Below are 21,515 nucleotides of genomic sequence, written 5' to 3' on the forward strand. Positions count from 1 at the left end.
CTCATCTGCATTCATTTAAATCCATCTTTGGCCTTCATGTTTATTATTAAAATTTACTTTTCTGTAATCATATTCTTTTTCATAGGAGGTGGAAGGAATGACATTCCCTCTCGTCTAAAACGTCAGTTTTGCATCTTCAACTGTGTTATGCCTTCTAATTCATCAATTGATAAAATATTTAGGGTTATTGGAGAAGGTCATTACAATGCAAAGAGAGGATTCTGCCAAGAAGTGAGGGATATTGTGAAAGATATTGTTCCAATGACCAGAGAGTTGTGGCAAAGGACCCGTGTAAGTTCCATTTATTTTTTAAAAAAATTTATCACCATATGAGTTACCACTGACAATCAAAGGAAGACCATATTCATGAGAAATAAATTATACGAGGGCTGTCCAGAAAGTAACTCAAGTTTTAGTGTAGCATGGTGGTGGGTAGGGTTACAGCCACCATCTTGGGAGTTGTGGCAAAGGACCCGTGTAAGTTCCATTTATTTTTTAAAAAAATTTATCACCATATGAGTTACCGCTGACAATCAAAGGAAGACCATATTCATGAGAAATAAATTATACGAGGGCTGTCCAGAAAGTAACTCAAGTTTTAGTGTAGCATGGTGGTGGGTAGGGTTACAGCCACCATCTTGGTGTCTAAACATCCCTATACTCAGAACACATCCTGCTGTAGTAGTATGCGGACTTTAGTTCTTCTACTTTGCTCACTACAAAGTGTTAAAATGTGTGCTGCAATATAAATCTAATGAATTATGAAGTGTGATCTGTGATTAGATTTTCCCTGGCAAAAAACCTCAAGCCAATTAAAGGCCACATGCAACTTTGTGAAGTGTAAGGAGACGGAATAATGAGTGAAGGTGAATTGTGGCAGTGGTACATTCAGTTTCACAATGCACCGCTGAAAAAGTTTCTGAACAGCCCTCATATTTGAATAAATTTTGGTCTCATAATAAAGTTCCTTTCATAAGTGGACAAATAATGCAATTTTTTAGTACAGTTAAGCATCTTTAATATGGTGCCGAAACTAACTGAAAAGTTGAAGAACCTTAATAATAAAAAGTAAGGAATATTGATGGCAGATATTAGAATGTCATAGCTATGTCATCAGTCAACATTTAAGTATATCAAAATCTATCTACATATTTATAGCTTCTTGAGAAAATGAAAGAACTGCCATATTTGGCTTTTTACTGTTTCATAGCTTTATAAAAAAATTGTCATTGGCTATTTGTTGAGTGAATTTACAAAAAAATAGATCTTCAAAAGATGCTCATTTCTAATGTGCTGAAAGCCTACATTATATATGTTTTATTGTTTAGAAATGAGTGATGTTTTCACTCATCATCTCTACAAATAGTCTCAGTGCGAACTATTTTTCTACAATCAGTTTATATGAAACATCAAATCAAGTGGAAAAGTGAAAAATGAATTAATGAATTACTGAATCTATTTCTGTTTTATAAAATGTGTTTTTATTGTCATTGAATTAATGTTTTTTTAAAAAGGAAACCTCGAAAAACAGAGAAAATTGTTGCATTAGATTTTAATAGAATTACATTTTATATTCATTACTATCACCTTATGTACTGAGCATTATTTACTACATCAAGTAATAAATAATTTTTGGCCTGTAATTTGATAATTGTTTGGTTTTGTCATTTACTATCACGAATTTTAAATAAGCACTAAACACTTCTTATTTTATACACGTAGTTACATCTCTTGCCAACCCCTGCAAAGTTCCACTATGTGTTCAGTCTGAGGGATTTATCAAGAATATGGCAAGGAATTGTTGGAACACTATGTACTGTAATTGACTCACAGTCTGTATTAATTGTCCTTTGGAAACATGAAGTTACTAGAGTTTTCTCTGATAGGTAAGAGTATTTAAAACTATTTTTACAATAGCTTTACAGGCTAATTAACATTATATAACTTGTAATCATCCTTAGTTTACATGTGTAGGTAAAGTGCTACTATTTTAATGTATTATGAATGCCCTGAAAGTTACCAAATTATTCATTATCAAATGAATTGACAATATTTTTCCATATCATACTTTGTTAATTGAAGTATCTTTTCATCTCTCCTGATAAACTGTCATCATTAAAGGAAGAAGGGAAATTCTTCCTACCTCCCATTTTGCTCCTAACCAAAATAAAACCAACTCTTCCTAACAAGTCTTCATTCATGGTGCATATTCAAATTTAACATATGAACTGAGTAATTTATTTTGCTCATTAACATTAAGAAGCTGAAGCCAAATATACATTGGACTGTAAGCTTATCCCCAGGAACCAAAGTCCAAGCACATCTCTGGCCCTAAGTTTTCAAAAAAGTGTAAAATTGTGTCAATTAATTTTGGGTAGCCTAAACCAAGGAGAAGATTTTTTGAAATTTATTAGTGTATTTGTTAAATTAGCAACGAGTTTGACTAAGAATCAAGAATTTGAATTTGCTAATGAAAAAATGAAGCTCTCAAAATGACGTCCTGGGGTCGATAGACATGAATATGAGATCAATGCACTTTCACTAGTTGGTGCTTTATTGTGAAAAATTGTTTTTAAGGAAATAAACTTACCATGGAAAAATTGTGTAGCTATTGGTACTGATGGTAGCCCTATAATTCTTGAAGAGACTGATCAAAGAAATAGAAGCAATTGCCAAGAATGGTGTTGTGATATAGATCTGATGAAAATGTATCTGTATATGACATGGCATCCACATCATGACATGCTTCATGTCATGACATGATTCACTCCCAAATAATAGTTCATCAGAATATTCAAAGGTGGCTTTGATTGAATAAAAAACTATTATCATATTGAGAGTAGTCTGTTTTTTTCAAATGTTCACAGCAAAATGATGTTCAATTCTACAGGAAAAATTATGAAGTTTCAGAGAAAATGATGGATACAGCGACCTAATGCTGTCCATCAATTCACTCTGAGTCTGCCAAAAAATATTGAGGCTTTGACAAAAATGAGTCACTTAAAGATTGTGGAAACTGCCGGAAAAGCATCTTTTTATGTTGTACAGCTGTTGAATCATTATAGATCTGTTTTGCCAAAGCAATATCTTATAATTTATATATCCACCATTTGTTGCCATTGGATTGGATAATGGTTGAGTTTAACATTGAAAAGTCAGCTGGAATGGGACACATGACCTATGACCCACTTCTCCAAATTATAATTCAGTTTTTAAGTCACTTTACTTGAATCATGTAGATGTTTTGAATGGCAGGAAATATGTTCCAATGGTTAATTCATTAACTCTTCACAGTGCATATGATGAAAATGTTTTAAATAAAATGATTATTTTTAGGTAACTAGTAAATTAGCAGCTTTGAGAAATGGGTGACTGGGGGTAATTCCAAAAAAAAGTTAATGGAAAAACCATTTGGTTCAGTTTGGAATTTATTGAATGTTGCATATTTCAGGTTTACATCACTTGCTGATAAAGACTGGTTTAATAATGAACTCCTGGCTACATTGACAGATGCATTAGGACCCCAATATCGGAAGATGGCAGACTTGAGCTGTGTATTTGTTGATTTTATGAGGTATTAACAGTTTAAAGCTAGACAATGAGAGATATGAAAGAATAAAAAGTTTTCGTAACTATCCCAAATATTTCTAATTCTGATCTTGCCTGAATGTACTAATAAAACAGGGATGCTCCTGAGCCCACTGGGGAGGAAGGTGAGGATGCTGACATGGAGTTGCCTAAAGTGTATGAACCTGTCACTAGCTATGCAGAATTACGAGAAAGACTGGACATGTTCCTATCACAATACAATGAAATGGTTAGAGGAGCTGGGATGGATTTAGTGTTCTTTCCTGATGCTATGCTACATCTGGTGAAGGTTAGTATAAAGAGGAACTCCTAACTAATCATTTCAGGCTCAACAACATTGTATTCTTTCATCTTGAAAGAAAAATAATGCATTAATTTCACATTAAATGTTATTAAAAATGACAGTGGTAAATAGGTGAAGATACTGTAATCAAACCAGGGTTGTTTCCAATAAAATTTAGTTTGGAATTGCAGTGCTATTTTTCCTTAACTGTTAATTTACAACATATCCCAATCAAGCAAAGTGACTCTAGTAGGTGGATATAATTATATGGAATTAAATTGAAACTGTTCAAACTTTATTAAAAAGTTTGGAGAAGAGATTAGATGAGAGTCTCTGGATGTGATTAATATTTTTATTTAACTTACATTGTTTTAATGAAAATTGATATTTTTTCTTTAAAATATGTCTTATGATATATTCTGGTGCTGGCAAATTCATTTTAATAGGTTTCAACCACACTAAAAAATTTCCGCATCAAAAATGAAAAGTGTATCAACAGAAGATAATAATTATAGTGATCAGATCAATATTTGGATATTTAGGCAAATTTATCGTATCAGTGGATTCAAATTTCAAATTCAACCATGTATACTCTTATGAAACCTCCCTATCTCCAATCCTGGTTATGCACGCTATCTGTGTCCTGTGCTTTGTATGAGATAGTTATATTGGTTTGGATTTTAAGCTATAGGCCTTTAACACCTGCTGATGGGGACCCTTTGATGAATCAGCAATATGCTAGTGCTTTGTTACTAACTTTTCAATGTCAAGCTCTTTGTATTTCTGAAAGGAGTAATTTTGGCATGACAGTAATAAGTATCAGGTGAAAGTGGTACTGTGCCATCACTACTATATAAAAATCATTAATTATGGTCATAGGCAGAATATTGTTCCATAACAATCATTTTTATTTCAGATATCAAGAGTAATACGCCACCCCCGTGGAAATGTTTTACTGGTTGGGGTAGGGGGGTCCGGCAAGCAGTCACTCACAAAATTGGCATCCTTCATTGCTGGCTATAAAACTTTTCAAATTACACTTTCAAGGTATTTTTACTGCATTTATCACATCAGTTTTTCGTGTGGAGTACAGTAAGAAAAATGGATTGTTTTCTGATTGATAAATACCAAGACAGTATGAGGACTCATAGCTACTTAAGCAGCTGAGATGTTTAAGTATCAGGAATTAGGTTTTACTGATGAAATAAAGGTATTTCAGTGTGAAAATTATTTGCTTTGACTGGAATTTATGCTGACTGGGACTGTTGTGGCATATCCTGCAGGTCTTTTAACTGATCAAATGAAATTAAATTAGCTAAAACAATACATGTGACTGGCTGACTATGAGTAAAAAACGATTGGAGTAAGGAGGCGCTGTATTGTACCACACAGGGAATCCCAGTATAACCTTAAGAACTTGACCATTGGAATCCTTGTAAAACTATGAAATAATATATCAAAGCTTCTTTTTGAAAGTTTTTTCCCTCAGAAATGTGATGACTGGTCACTGTAGGGTCCCAGATAATGTGATGTCTGCATATTATCACATATATTCCTGACCGGACCCAGGAAACATAACTATCTTAATCTAATGGAGAAGAGAAACACTGGACAATTCATCATGCCCCATCCCATCTGCCCCATTTTTGCTTATCAATGCAATGATATACCGAGAGTTCCCAGTTATTCGTATGGCTGGAATATTTAGATCAACATAGTCATAATTTGGAAAGGATCATGATACTTTTTTAAAACCATTAGCATTTGAACTTTGGCTCCATTTATGAAGAGCCTTTTGAGTGCTTCCTTCAATCTCCAAAGAAGTTTATGCTTTTAAATCATTTCAATTCCATCAATCCACTGGTGGTTTAGATTCAATGATAATTTTAATGATATGCATTTGAGATTTATAAGGAGATGTCTACGAGAAAATATATAAGAAATTAATGAGTGTTCTTGATCAAAACTAGCTATCCCCAATTGTTTTGGGGCTTTTTATTCTGCTTTAGCATACATGTAAACATGCAAGTGCTCTTTTGCTGTTATGTAGTTTGATCCTTATCAGATATGATGCATGGGGGATACGAGGAGTAGCATGTCAGGATAATTAGTTTTAAGGCTAAACATGACAAGCATGTGGTGGGGATTTTTCCATGTTAGATGAAGTAATGGTCACAGTCCAAAAGGTGACCCCTTATTACTCTGACAGTACCTATGAAAGGAATAAGTAGATCCACAGCTTCCCTCTTCTCCCAGGTCTTCCACTCCTATCCAAGCTATGATAAAAGGGAAAATATTAGGTAAACATTGAGGGAGGCAAAGGTAGTGTTTGGCATGGCATAAAGGAGATAAAAAGTATGAATAACTGACATGGGAAAGTAGTAAAACTATTAAAACACCTAAATTTAAATTCATGAATCAAAAACTGAAATTTTAATTGCTATTTCAATGGAAATTAACCAAAGCATTATTAGTAAAGTTTACAATGAAATAAAGTTACTTTGTAACTCTATGAATGTGATTTATTTAAACTCATAGAAAAATATTCAGAAAACGTTTTGTGAATAATAATATGCTATAATCATGTCATATGTCTAGGTATTATTCTAATATTGATAATCCCCTTTGAAATGTTGACATTTCTTGTTAGAAATATTATTAATATTTCATATCGCCTTAAGAACATAATTTTGTTCCTTTTAGTGTTTTCTGAAAATGTAGTGTAGGATATGGTTTAGATGTACATATTGCACAATAGGCTGAAAATCAGTTGTCAAATTAGTATTCATAATTTTTCTTCATTATTGTTTTAATTTCCTTATTCCAGGTCTTATAATGTTGCCAACTTTCTAGAGGATATCAAGCTACTTTATCGTACATGTGGTGTACAAGGAAAAGGTACAACATTTCTATTTACAGACATGGACATAAAAGAAGAAGGCTTTTTAGAGTATTTGAATAATGTCCTCTCTTCAGGTAAAATGGAAATAATGATTATATTTCACAATGTATTGCAAGATTTTCAAGGTTAAATTTTTCTTCTGGCAAAAACCAACATGATTTGTTCTCAGGGGTGATATCAAACTTATTCACTAGAGATGAGCAGGCAGAAATAATTTCAGAACTGACTCCTGCAATGAAAAGAGAAAACCCAAAAAAAACTCTTACCCAAGAGAATGTGATGGAATATTTTCTGAACAGGACAGCACAGAATCTACATGTTGTCTTCTGTTTTTCACCTGTAAATAGCTTCCCAAATTGATAAAAAATTATTACTAATCAGATGTTAATTACGATGTTTATTGTACATTTTACTCCTAATCATATTTAATTAATTGTTTCAGGTGGGAGAAAAATTCAGAAATCGTGCTCTTAGATTCCCTGCTCTGGTTTCTGGATGTACAATTGATTGGTTCCAACCATGGCCTCGTGATGCCCTTGTTTTGGTAGCTGAGCACTTTTTAACTGACTTTGAGATAGCTTGCACAGCATCTGTTAAGAAGGAACTTGTTTCAGCATTGGGTTCTATACAAGACATAGTCTCAGAAACATCAGCTGAATACTTTCAAAGGTGTGATAAGCTTGTAATTATAAATTAGTGGTATGTTTAGTAATTAACTTATACTAGTGTAGTCATGCAAAACAGCTAATATAACAAATTGTATATAACGAGATGCTGTAACATTTATTAAAGAATTTTTACTCTGACTCTATGTGATAAATGAAACTGGTTAATGTTCATCATATTCAAATTGAGTTAATATTGAAAAATATTTTTATTTCTGAATCTTAATTGTAAATTCACGACTTGATAGCTAATTTTATATGGAAGTGAAAATTTAAAATTTGTGCTAACTGTGGGTTTCCAGGAAAATTTGGTGGCTGAAAAGTCACTTAGCTTGGGTGAAGCTGAGGGTGTCTAAAGGAATCCCATGAACCCAGACCTTCTGGTCAGTACCCCAGTAGTTCTAACCACTGACCTATCACTCCCATTTTTTAGAAGAAATTGTGAAATTATTATTGACTACATTATTTCATGTGCATCAGGTTCCATTGTCGTGGTCAGTAGGATGTTTAGTAAACAAAATTATCCAGGCATTTGCTATCTAAGCTGCAGATTATCTATGCATGATCAAACTGTTTCATGTTTCAGAGGTGATTGTAGAGTGGAGGGCAATAGAATGGGTTGTTTAACCATACACAAGAAGATTCACACGCACTGGGAAAGCTGCCTGCACAGTAAAAGATATATTCAATTGCTGGCATTGATTTAATGTTCCATAATAGCGATAACACTGATAGTATTCTACCATGTCAGCCAGCTAAAGAAGAGAGTTGCTTCCTTTTCACTTAGAAAGAGGTGAAGCAGCAAACAAATAGCCATAGAATTGAGGAGTGGGATGTAAACACTTTGTGACATTCATAATAAACAAAATTCTTGTATTCACTTGCAATGGTGACAGTTTTGCCAGTGTATTGTAAAGAAGAGTGGGCGAAAAATATCAACTGACAAAATCCTGACACTGCACTGCTGCAGTGGTTCAATAAAAAGCGAACCAAAGGAATACCTGTTTCAGAACCTATTCTGGCAGAAAACGTAAAGTTTTCCACAATTCTCTGGGGATTGCGGGAGTTTTTGTTCATCGAGGAGGTTGGTGTGGCTTAAAAAGCAATATTGAATCCTTAAAGTTGTGGTTGTAGGAGAATGACTACTGTAAATACTATTTTGAATCAGCTCATGAATTTAGTGCTTAGTTTCAAGATTTAATAGAAGAAAAAATCTGTTTCCGGAGCAAGTAATCAATGCCAAGGAAACTAACCTGCTTTTGGAGAGCCTAACAAAACATTCTTATTGCAGAAAATGAAAACTTAATTACTGGGCCCAAGAGAAAATTTTCTTTGCTGTGGTGGTAATGCATTTAGAGACAAAAGAATGAGATTTCTGGTGTTGAGAAGGACAAAAACCTATGCTCCTTCAAAGGATCAGGAAGAAATTCAACAAATTATTACTACAGTGAACTTGGAAGCAGCTCTTGTATGATTCAGGAAATTTTATGGACTGGTTCAAGACAAAATTTGTTCTCGGATCCAGGGAATACCTACAAAAATGAGAATTTCCTGAGAGAGCCATTCTTTTTAAATAATCCTTGCTCTCACTGCAGGAAAGACATCCTGATTTTAGATGATGGAGAGATATTTGCTAAATATATGCTGCTGAATGCCCTTAATTCTTCAGCTAATGGATCAGGAAGTTATCACATCCACAAAGGAACACTACAATCATAACTGCTAAGGATGTTTGTTGCAGAGAATGAAAATATTGTAGCTTTTTCAAAAATGCTTTGTTTATCAACACTGTCTATAATGTTTTGAAGGTGTTGGAAATGACAAAGAGAGGATGTTTGAAGAAACGTTGGAATAAAATCCTAATTGGATGTGAAATGACAGTGTTCATGGTTTTGAAAACCTCGATTTAAGAACAAATGTTAGTTTGGATGAACCAGATGTGGTTACACTTGCCACATAACTCTCCAGTGCAGTGCCTTTGGTATCCAGATTTGAATACTTGGAGACAAGATGTGGGAGTGCTTGCTCTTTTACTCTCAAGATTCAGGATTATAATTTCTAATTGATTAACAGAGATTAGAGGTGTCCCAGTGTGAGTTGAATGTTGCAGGCACTGAAGAAAGTGAGGGAGAGGAAGTGCCAGGAAACCATGTGACTCACACAAACCAAGGTACTGCTAATACCTTATTAGTAGTGTCATGATGTTAATGCTCTCAGGTAAGTGAAAATTGTGGAATTTAAGATGCAGAATCCCAGTGAAAACTCTTGATTCCCAGATCATATATTTTGTGCAATAAATCAGGGGTGACAAGGAAAAACTTGACACATCAAAATAACAAAGAGCTTTATGAAGTGATCACTGTTTTGGAGTCAATTTTATATTTGCAAATTATGAATTTAATTACATCCCTTCCAACCTTCCAAATGTTTCTGGTCAGACTTCACGCCACCCCTCGGGGCTTACGTAATTTTTGGGATTGCTCGCCTGGATTCTTGTCATTGATAAAATGCTAATCCAGTGACTATTAACTCAACGATGGTTCGTGGTATTTTGTGAGAGAGTTTATTTATTTTGATGATACATTTCAGGTATAGAAATCCAGAAAAAACTCTATCAGTGGATTATCAAATTTTCCAATTATCTATGCACCCTTGGTCAATCATTAGAACAGGAAAGTAGGAGTTTATTGAATATCATTGATGCAGTTAGCACTTTCATTGCTGCAATAATTGAGATTCCCATTGTTGTGATAGCTGAGTTTTCCATCAATAAGATGGTAAATCAGGTGTCTATTGTTAGAACTGTTGCTATACCCTTCAGTGGGTATATCAAGGTTGATCTGAAAAGTACATAGGTGAGAATAAGTTTAATGTGGCATAGCAAATCCAAACATAAGAGGTAATATTGCAAAAGTTAAGTGCCTACTAGGCTGCTTATCTTTTGGAGCTACTAAAATAATTCCTGTTAATCTCTTATTTTTTTTGTGCAACATTGCAGTTAAGCATATTTACAGTTTGCCACTGACTTTAGAGCTATTAAAATGGGGTAAAATTATGTTACAAAAAATGTTTTTCCTGCTATACTCAAGTAATTTACTCATATCACCATGATATTGTAATTATACTATGAAAGGTCATCTTATGCTCAAAACACAGATGGAGTAGTGATGTTGGCAATAAGAAAGGAGAAAGAAAAAAGGTTGGGAGATTAAGAGATGTGAACATAGATGAAAATAGAAAAGGAAAAGCTAAGTGAAAGAAATGAGGAAATGAATGGAGCTGGCATAGACATGTGCATATTAAAGCTATAGAAAAAATAGAATAGGATTTGCATGGGGCACTAGCTAAGGAATTTCTTATGGTTGGATGTCCTCGAAGAAATGGTTGGAGGAAACTTTTTGATAGAGAAGATGAAGAACGTTCCAGATAGTAGACATCAAGGTGAAAGGAAAATGTGGCAGAATTAAGATAGAGAGGCACTTTGAAGGTTCAAGACTTACCTAAACAGCAGAAAATATTCATAATCTGAAGAACTAAGCCATTATTTAAGGATGTGGATGGCACACATTCTATGTTTCTGCCAGAACTTTAGCATTAGGAAGACAAATGGCTTTCATTTAATTTCAGCCTGCTGTTAAATCGAAGAAATGAACTTTTTTCTTTTTTCACTTTCATGCTCTCAAATTTTCAAAATGCTAACTACAATTATCACCATTCAATTCTGCAAAGATATCACTGGGCTATGAATGGTTGGCCCTTTTTCATAATTTTACTAAAAACCATGTTGAATTGTCTCTGGACTCAATAATTGATATTGAAATACTCATAATTTTAATTCTTTTTCAAAAATGTTAGTTCTCACTTTTATTCATAATTGACTCCTATTTAATCTGTAAATGATATTTTTACTCCTTTACTTTTTACATCATATTTATATAGCTAATTTCGACTAAGGAATTCCAGGCACTCTGAATGTATATGAGATATTTTTCTACAACATTGCTCTCAAGTATTTGTTTGTCTATTTCTTTCATAGAATATTAATATACTCTCTTGGTAAATTCTAGGTTCCGGAGAGCAACCCATGTTACTCCAAAATCTTATTTGAACTTCATTGGTGGATATAAAAATATTTACCAACAGAAGCAAAAGGAATTGGGAGAAGGTGCTGAGAGGATGGATACAGGTTTGGCAAAACTGGATGAAGCATCAGAATCTGTTGAGTGTTTAAAACGAGACTTGGCTGTAATGGAAAAAGAATTACAATTTGCCTCGGAAAAAGCTGAAAGGGTATACTCCAAAATAAATTTTACTTAAATTTTTGTATTTAGTTATACATACCCATTGAAATATATGCTCTCCTCAAGAAATATTAAAATAAACTTTTAATGTAGGTACTGTCTGAAGTTACTGATAGAGCAAAACAAGCTGAGGGCGTTAAAAACCAAGTCCAGAAAGTTAAAGAAAAGGCTGAAATTTTGGTAGCAATTATTGCAGATGAGAAAGCAAGGGCCGAAGAAAAATTGGATGCAGCCAAACCTGCACTAGAGGAGGCTGAAGCCGCACTCAATACCATCAAGCCAGCTCATATAGGCAAGTTTTACAATGTTTACAGTTTTTTTAATTGCTTTCAAATACTGCAAGGCTTAGCTACTCCCAGGAAAAACTGAATTTAGGTGCATTTTTTGACAATTGGCTAATTACAGGCGGTATGTTAGGCATTCCCTTCATAAAATCTCAGTTCATTGAAAATCAGAAATTTACTAAAATTTTATTGATTCCTAAATACAAACATATTTAGAACCTCAAAATATATACGAGGTCCATTTGATGATTTTATAATGAAGATACAAACAACATAATCCGATCAGTTGAATTGCTCTTTTAAAAATAATTAAATCTATATCTCTGCTTTGGCTTGCTAGAATAAAAAATGGATAGTGAGCATCTGACCTCTCACCATGCAAGGTTTTCCCAGAAAGTAATACTTATTTTTCTATTATAGCCTAATATTAATAATGTTTCCACCTTGTTAATTTTACAAATAATAAATATATTCATTAACTTTTTTCCTTTGCTGCATTTGATACTTTTCATTAACTAGTTGTACAAGTAAATTGAAATTAAAGAGAAATTATTTTTTGTCAAGTCAAGGTTGACCATGCTGTAATGAAAACTCATTCAAGCAAATCAATTTTTCCAGTTTCAATGAATTTTCATATGTTTTACGGTATGCAAATCTACTAGTAGTGTGCAAGGCAAACACATTTAATTTGTTCATGAGAAAATTAATAAGTATAAATATTTCCACAGTAATGAATATGATATAATTTTATCTAACAAAGAAACTAATGACATATCTGTCTCCCTTCCCCTAACTTTTCAGCAACCATAAGAAAACTAGGCCGTCCTCCTCACTTGATCATGCGTATCATGGATTGTGTACTGCTACTGTTCCAGAGAAAGATTCATCCAGTCATTGGAGATACCACTGCACCATGTCCAAAACCTTCTTGGGCTGAATCTTTGAAGGCAATTCTTTTCTTCATACTTTTTAATAGATGATATAATTTATATCACTGCTTGTAGTGTTTCTTATTAACAATTGATTGTGCATGATAACTCCATATGCTTCTTCTGGTGTTAGAGTGTACCTTGAATTGCAAAGTCTCATAATTTCTTGAGAATCATCATCCTATCCCTTGCTGCTTCAAAACTGATCCCTATGTATTCTGAATCTTACTTGTGATTGAATAACTGTTATTACTTCTGCCGTAAAAAATACATGATATATTTGATCACATGTGTTTCCAACACAAAGATGGTCAGTTTCCACAAGCTGTGATGAGGGAATATCAGCTACAATCTGACTTAATGGATTAACAGAATGAAGAAAAGAACTTTTTCTCGAGAGTTACTTTCCAAAATAAGCAATTCACTAAACGTGTCAAGAGAGAACTTCAAAAATACTATATTACCAGAGTCAACAGCGATAATAGCACAGGAAGTTCCCCTTTCAGGCTTCTAGCCTCACTCTTCCCGGCCTAAAAGAGTTGCCATTTTTATTACCGCATGGAAATCATTATAATTCTGCAGGGTATAATAAGATTCAGAAACCAGTATTTTTGTCCATATCAGCCTAGTTCAAATATGATGAACATTTAACTGTGATCGTGCATCATGTAAAACCATAAAGTAACCGGCTGTAGTGTTCGTACTATGCAATTACAGAGTAGCACTTAAGTATGGCTTTGGATACAACAACATAAGGTATGCCTCTGTAGTGGATGTCACTTCTCCATTTGACAGTGCTCTATCACAATTATGAACTATGGCAATATTGTTGTCACTTTTAACTGTCTTGAAGATTTGGTGGAGTATGAGGACCCTCCCAGTAGTAGTATTTAGGGGATGCGGCTGACAACTTAGGTCATATGTGCTATTAGTGATGGACAGGAAAGGATGAAGAGAAACTCGGCATTAGCATTATATTCTACTCTTAACAAAAGGGGCCAAGGGGTCTGCAGCTTAACGTCCCATCTGACGGATGGGGTATTCACTCAAAGTGCCCTCTGCAAAGCACCTCAAGTAGGGATTGAAATACCATGAAATGAAAAATATTCGACGCCGCCGCGACTCGAACCTAGGCCCTTTTGGTGGGATGCCAGTACAATAGCCACTGCACCATCTTGATCCCTGAGAGCTCTCCCTAGTTATCAGAACTTATGCGAGGAGTCTCTCCAACTTATATCCAGGAGGTTAGCTCACAGCTGTGCTAAGGAGAGTGGGAGCCAAGTGACAGGATTGAAGTAGGCAAGAAGGGAGAAAGGAGAGGAAAAAGAGGAGAAAAATCTAAAATATGTAGAGTTAAATGTAGGCCACTGGATGCTGGCAGTGCAAGATTTATTCCCAAAAACTAGCCACATTGGCTAAAATGGATGCAATCAGACAAAATCTTATTTAACCTTAATAAACTGTGCCATGCATAATTTTAAAGAAGTTTAATGGGTCGATGTTAGTTTACCCAATAACAAATGATTGAAATTTAATGGTGAGTCTCACAGCAGAATTAGTGTGAATGCTGAGAAAAAGACATGTGGATGAATAACTGGGTGAGAAATTTTAGCAGTTGAATATACGTAAAAATATTTAAAATAGTACTATAAATGCATAAATAAAAGTTTTAAAATGTATAATGGGCAATTCTCATAAGCGAAGATAATGAATCGTCCATATTCAATACCGATGAATATGCCTTTTAATCATTATATGGGAGTTGAGTGCTCAGATCACTATTTTTTAAATATCCCAGGAAATATTTCAGTGTATGACAATATTTTGTTTCTCGAAATATTGCAATTACACTCAAGTGTGGACAATCAATTTCTATGATCAGACTTCACCTTGTTAACATAAAAATACATGCAATGTTTTTCTATTAATGAGTATCCAAGTAAGAATTTAAGAGGAAGATAATTAACTGGTGGGTATTTTCTTCAATTGAATTTGAAAACCAAGTGGTAAAGAATACCGTGCAAAAATATGGTACTTTTTACTGTTAACCAATAAGAAATGGCAATATATTTTGATCAACTGTAAAACATAGACAAATATCAAGACAAAATTTTATTCAAAGTTGCAACAGCAGTTTTAAAGAGACCAAACTTTTTCATTTTTTTTAAATTCCAAATCTTCCAGGGTTATGGATGAATATGCCACAAATCCATTAAATTGTTAATATTTGTATCACAAATTTATTGTTTTATAACAGTGTTTTAATTTTAGTCCCTGTTTTCTTGAAGTGAGGAAAAATCTTCCGAAAAAAGTACCAATCAAAGTGAATAACTTTATATTTCATCTGTAAATCCAGATGATGGCGAGCACAACATTTTTACTTCAGCTTCAAAACTATCCTAAAGACATAATTAATGATGAGATGGTAGAACTTCTGCAGCCTTATTTTGAGATGGAAGATTATAACATGGATACAGCTAAAAGAGTGTGTGGTGATGTGGCTGGTCTGCTGTCCTGGACCAAAGCAATGTCATTTTTTCATAGTGTTAACAAAGAAGTTCTGCCTCTTAAGGTATGCCTTCAATCATACTTAAAACTGCATTTTTTAACCCTCAATCTAATGAAAACAACTTCTGCAGGTATCTGTTAAAACACAATAGATGGGAGGCATAAATTTTATCTGAAGTAGAAGTATAACGCAATTATGAGAAACCAATGAAATACTTACACTATGCCACCCAAAGTGCTCTCATTTGTGATTCATGCACTCAAGTTTTTTCTGTAAATTTTCTGTTACTTGTTCTTTGTTTATTCAAAAATTTCCTGTGAAAAACATTAATTATTACAATTCAATAAATGGGATCACTCAATGAATATTGCTTTCAAAATTACCTCATGAATTCAACAATTTTCCCATGTAGAAAATACATGAATGAACCCTGCAACTGATTATGATCCCATCATAAAATGCTGATTTTGCCAAAAATGGGGTAAATAACTTTATTCATATTTGAGCAGAGGGGACACCTACATAAATTTTATCTTTGAATCACAGATCCACACCCTCATTTGCAATAAGCCCTTGAATTTATTGTTGAAGAATTATTTATAATCACTTCTTTCCCCTGAGTTTTGACTATTTTTTCTTCACATACTCCATAATCTTAAGTAATCATCATTCTTATTGTAAACTTAAATCACAGGCAAATTTAACATTACAAGAAGCTAGACTAAAATTGGCCATGGATGATCTACAACAAGCTGAGAATGAACTTGAAGAGAGAGAAGCTGCATTGGCAGAAGTGAAAGCTCAGTATGATTCTGCAGTAGCTGAAAAACAAAGATTAACAGATGCTGCCAATGTTTGTTTGCGTAAGATGTCAGCAGCTAGTGCTCTGATCAATGGTTTAGGGGGTGAAAAAATTCGGTGGACTCAGCAAAGCAAGGACTTTAAAGCACAATTAGGAAGGTAAATATGATTCAAAATGATAATTTATATCAAAATGAAACTGTTACAATAAAAATATTACATATTCAATAGGCTTGTTGGTGATGTCCTATTGGCTACTGGATTTTTATCATACTGTGGACCATATAACCAAGAATTCCGGGCTAATCTTGTGAGCAATTGGATGAATATCTTAAAGTCTAAGAGTATCCCTTTTACACATGATTTACATATTATCAACATGCTAGTAGAAAGCTCAATGGTAAGTAAAAATGGTGTAATTCACCAGCACCTTTATATTTAAAAAGTGTAGGATACATAGTTTTACTTTATGATAAAATTTACAGTACATAGCTTTTGCGAGCATGATTAAATACCTTGCACTTAATATTTTGACTTCTTTAATCCAGAGACTTGATACTATGAAGATTTTGGAATTATGATTCATTTGCTATACTATAAGTCAATACCAGTAAAAACATTCCTTTATCCATTTTAAAACAGTTAATATGTCCTAGATTGGCTGACTATGTTGGAATTAGAACATGTGTAGCCAAATTGTACACTCCAATAAACTGAATAATGTACATCATCTACTGAGGCCTGAGTGCTTTCTGTTATATGAATAATGCATGAGAATCTCCCAGTTGTTTCTATATAGCTCATGGAGGTATACCCCATCTGGAAAAAATGCTGAAACTATGAGAAGCTTTCAGAACCGAACTATCTTTGACGTATTTGCTCAGTTCATGGTAGCCATGCCCATCTCTCGGTCAGGTTGCCAGTTGTATTTCTAGAATTCACGGAAGCATCATTTGAGTGACCTCCGCAAGCATTTTAATTTACAATAGTATGACTGATTTGCCAAAATAAATTTGCAAGAAATTATGTGACATGTGCTCACCAAATGCCAGTCCTATATTTTTACTATATTGTACAATTATTGTTACATACTTAAGAAGATGCAAAAAGACAACATTTTAGTTTTAAATAATGAAAAATATGAATATCTCACTTTCTATCAGAAAGTGAGATTAATGCAATTACATTATGGGACCTCCTCCTGACTACGACTATGCTGTAAGATATAAATTTATAACATTTGATTTTGTTTTTACCAAACATATTTTTGATTCAAAATTAATTATTACTTCTGGTCACTAGGGCAGAAAATTAGAGACTCACATTTGAAAGAGCTTGTTAAATGCTTAAAAATCTTAATCTTATCCTAGGTATCTGAGTGGACTTTGCAAGGACTGCCTAATGATGAACTTTCAGTACAAAATGCCCTTATTGTCACCAAATCCAGTTCATATCCACTCCTAATAGACCCTCAAAATCAAGGAAAATTATGGATTAAAAATAAAGAATCTACCAATGAACTTCAGGTAATGTTTTGTTCTATTAGCATTTAAATGATATTGAACCTTTCACGTCTAGATTTAAACAAATTAAATTGATATTGATTTGAATAGTTACATCAGAGGTGTTTGTTCTAGTAAATATACGCCTCAACTGAAAATTATATTTTTAGGTAAAAAATGAAAAATGTATTAATGCAGTACTATAAAAAAAATTTTGATTACAGATTACTTCATTAAATCACAAGTACTTTAGGACACATTTAGAGGATAGCTTGTCTTTAGGCAGACCACTACTAATTGAAGATGTAGGAGAAGAATTAGATCCAGTGATTGACAATGTTCTTGAAAAGAATTTCATTAAATCTGGATCAATTGAGAAAGTTGTTGTTGGTGATAAAGAATGTGATGTGATGCCAGGATTTGTACTGTACATCACAACTAAGTTACCTAATCCAGCATATTCGCCAGAGGTCAGTGCTAAAACATCTATAATAGACTTCACTGTTACAATGCAAGGCCTCGAAGATCAACTTTTAGGTGTGAAGATTTTCTTATTACCTTAAATTCAGATAATTAGTATATCAGAGTTATCAGTCTTTAAAGCACTACTGCCGCATTGATTCATCAACAGAGGATATTTTTATTTCATAGGACGAGTTATCTTGATGGAGAAATCTGACTTGGAAGCAGAAAGGGTGGCCTTATTTGAGTCAGTCATGAGGAATCAAAGAAGCATGAAAGAACTGGAATCAAATTTACTTTGTCGCTTGACATCATCTGAGGTAGGCATATACTACTTATATCAGTAGTAAATATATTTACCTTTCTTTCATCAAGTCATAAATGTATACATCAGTAGCACTATATATTTTTGTTAGAGATGCAAGAGGGTGTCCACTCATTTTTTGGGTTTTTCAGTTCCACTCTGATTGTTGAGTAAGATTTGAGCACATAATTGAATTCAGAAAAAAGCATCATATAATGCATAAAAAGAATAACTAGTTTGATAGAAACATGACAGAAAAATAAGTTTGATTTTGCATGCTGCCAAAGAGTTACTTTGGATCATCAATAAGAGGATGGAGAAGAGGTGTCCGTTTGAGTTCATAAAAGTTTTTTTGGTGCATGTTTGTATTTATATGTTCGGATATACAAAAAATCCTGCAAATGGGCAAAAACATATTCATATGGATAAAGATGTAGGAAAAAGGGAAACACAAGGCGAGTGGGGAAGGTTGAAAGGGTGGAGATTCTGAGCAGAAAAAAGGTTCCAGGACTGGGTTTTAACCATGGATCGTCAACTTGTGGAGCCAATGCTCTAGGTAGAAGTACATTTTATTGGTTGTATGTTCAGATTTCCATTTCCCTGAAAAACATACTCATTAGAATTTACTGTACCAGGATATGGCAAACATTAAGTGCATGCACTCTATGGTGCCATTCCTCTGTTTTTTTTACATTAAGGAGAAAATGGATTTTCAGTTTATTTTTACTGCCATTCATAGAAGATTTTCAACACAGTCACGTATTGGAGGATGTGACGACATAAGCTCCACTTCAAGATATGCTTTTATTTTGTGCAAACATTCTGAGAATTTAAATAAGATCCATATTATAGTTTGAATCAAATACGTTTATTATTTACTGCATGAATTTCATTAGGTCCCTCGTAATAATGAAAAATGAATATATTTGAAATTGGAAATAAACAACTTGGCTTTTCCACATAGATAATTTTTTAAAAACGACCTAAGTTCCATTATGGTATAAGGAAACCTAGTTCATAAATAAACAATTTTTGATGTGGAAAAGCCTAGCTGTTTATTTTCAATTTCAATATGAAGATTTTCCACCAAGTCATGCCAGAAACTGTTTTTTTTTTAACATTTTTGACTTGGAAATAGGAAACAATACAATAGGAAACTCCTCATTTCACCAGCAATATGTTTGAGACATTTGCAACTTTAGCAAGCCACCTGTATTTGATGGCTCTTTTTGTATGATCTGTAATATTTATCTCTTATAGTTTACACCCTAAAGTTGGGAGAAGAATTTTTAAACTTTGCATTATTATTGGCAAATATATTTCCTTTCCGAGACATAAAGGAATTATAATACTACATTTCAACTAGAGAAAATCATTTAAAAAATTGAAAGATATTGAATTTTTTTCCATGTATCAAAGGGGCACTTCCTTTCTTTAATATTGTATTTATTATTAACTGGTCATACCCTTGATTAAACTATTAATCACAAATTGATTTGAACATTTTTAGGGATCATTAGTTGATGATGAATCACTCATACATGTTCTACAAGAAACAAAATCTACAGCAGAAGATGTCAATGCAAAACTCAAAGTAGCAGCACAAACAGAGAGCAAAATTATGGTGGCTCGGGAAGAATTCAGATCAGTTGCTGCTAGAGGATCTATATTATATTTTTTAATTGTCGAAATGAGTGCAGTAAATGTGATGTACCAAAATTCCTTGAAACAGTTCCTAACAATTTTTGACAATTCCATTACAAAGTAAGTATTAATGATAAGCCTATCAATTATTTGTATTTAATGATTTATTTAAATTAGAATTATACTAATAATTTAAAACTTTATGTCAAGCAATATTATGCATACTCACTCCTGAAATCAGTGGCGCCCAAATAGCACTCTTTGTCAAGACTGAAATTATGAACTATGTACCTAGTTTCAAACTGTTAATCCCTCATGTTCAACCGCTCTTCATAAATACCTGGTGTAGTTTATTTTGTGAAATCCAACGTGCGATGTTTGTAAAACTTTAATAAAATGAAATTTCAGTGTTTGCAGTGATTTGATAATTTTCCAGTGCATTTGCCATGCATTTTATAGAAAAACTTACAAGCATAGTTGTAAATCAGATAATAAATGTCATATATATTTATAAATTATTTAGAGTGAATGCAATGCCTATATAAATTTCACAATCGATACAGCACATGGAATTTAATATGTACCCAGCCAACAAAGCCAAAGTGTGGTTACTGTTAACAAAGTTATTTCTAACTTCACAGGAAATACCTGGTTTTTGTTATCACAATTATGCCATCACAGTATGCCAAATAAGTGTGCCCTTAGCCAATCATAAGAATCTCCTTTCACACCCTCACACACATTCATATTTATTCTCGCTTGGGTGTTAATACATATATCATATATAAATATACCTAATATACTCGGGTAGTTGTTACTCAACTAGACTGATGGAGTAAGTGGTGGTTTTTCACTTAAAGGCTCATTTTTCCTTCAGAATAAGAACCATATTTTTCCTCCATTTCCTCATGCTAGATTCCAGCACTGTTTCTTTTCATAAATGCCTATTGCCTATAACATTTTGCATCTATTCATTTTAGGAACTTGATCAAATTATTACAGAGAAAATTTAATTCTCATTAAGTGACTGAAAAATGTGTACAAATGAAGCAAAAATGATGCATTGGTGGAAGTGTTTCAGAGAATGCCAACTAGGTGGTGCCTGATGGCCTTTGATGGCAAGCAGATACTCTAAACACTCTCACCTCAAATCCAACTCTCTGCTTTAAGGTCCCAGTAGGCAGATGATGTGTCAACTCATCTACACTGGGGGCTTGGGAAATGGGAAGAGATATAGAAGGTTGGGGCTTGGTTTTTTTGTGTAAGATATTCACCCCCTTTTTTGGCAGAAAAATAATATGGGAAAAAGCTGAATGTGGTACATAGGTTTATACAATCAAA

General features: G+C 33.5%; 1 protein-coding gene across 1 annotated transcript in view; it reads left to right on the forward strand.

Moving 5' to 3' along the window:
• The window catches only part of Dhc1 (Dynein heavy chain 1), a 171,885-nt gene that overhangs the window by 127,928 nt on the left and 22,442 nt on the right, over positions 1-21,515 (forward strand). The window contains exons 49-66 of the mRNA XM_071588843.1: positions 86-291; positions 1,723-1,886; positions 3,452-3,574; positions 3,685-3,877; positions 4,788-4,918; positions 6,699-6,847; positions 6,943-7,112; positions 7,216-7,442; positions 11,506-11,728; positions 11,833-12,031; positions 12,825-12,970; positions 15,309-15,524; positions 16,156-16,421; positions 16,494-16,662; positions 17,633-17,788; positions 17,989-18,301; positions 18,416-18,546; positions 20,041-20,294. Coding sequence (XP_071444944.1) covers positions 86-291; positions 1,723-1,886; positions 3,452-3,574; positions 3,685-3,877; positions 4,788-4,918; positions 6,699-6,847; positions 6,943-7,112; positions 7,216-7,442; positions 11,506-11,728; positions 11,833-12,031; positions 12,825-12,970; positions 15,309-15,524; positions 16,156-16,421; positions 16,494-16,662; positions 17,633-17,788; positions 17,989-18,301; positions 18,416-18,546; positions 20,041-20,294 — 3,436 coding nt within the window. The remainder of the gene's footprint in view (positions 1-85; positions 292-1,722; positions 1,887-3,451; positions 3,575-3,684; positions 3,878-4,787; positions 4,919-6,698; positions 6,848-6,942; positions 7,113-7,215; positions 7,443-11,505; positions 11,729-11,832; positions 12,032-12,824; positions 12,971-15,308; positions 15,525-16,155; positions 16,422-16,493; positions 16,663-17,632; positions 17,789-17,988; positions 18,302-18,415; positions 18,547-20,040; positions 20,295-21,515) is intronic.

This window comes from Hetaerina americana, unplaced genomic scaffold, assembly GCF_022747635.1.
Source record: "Hetaerina americana unplaced genomic scaffold, ioHetAmer1.1.p SCAF_3, whole genome shotgun sequence".
Taxonomy (NCBI): domain Eukaryota; kingdom Metazoa; phylum Arthropoda; class Insecta; order Odonata; family Calopterygidae; genus Hetaerina; species Hetaerina americana.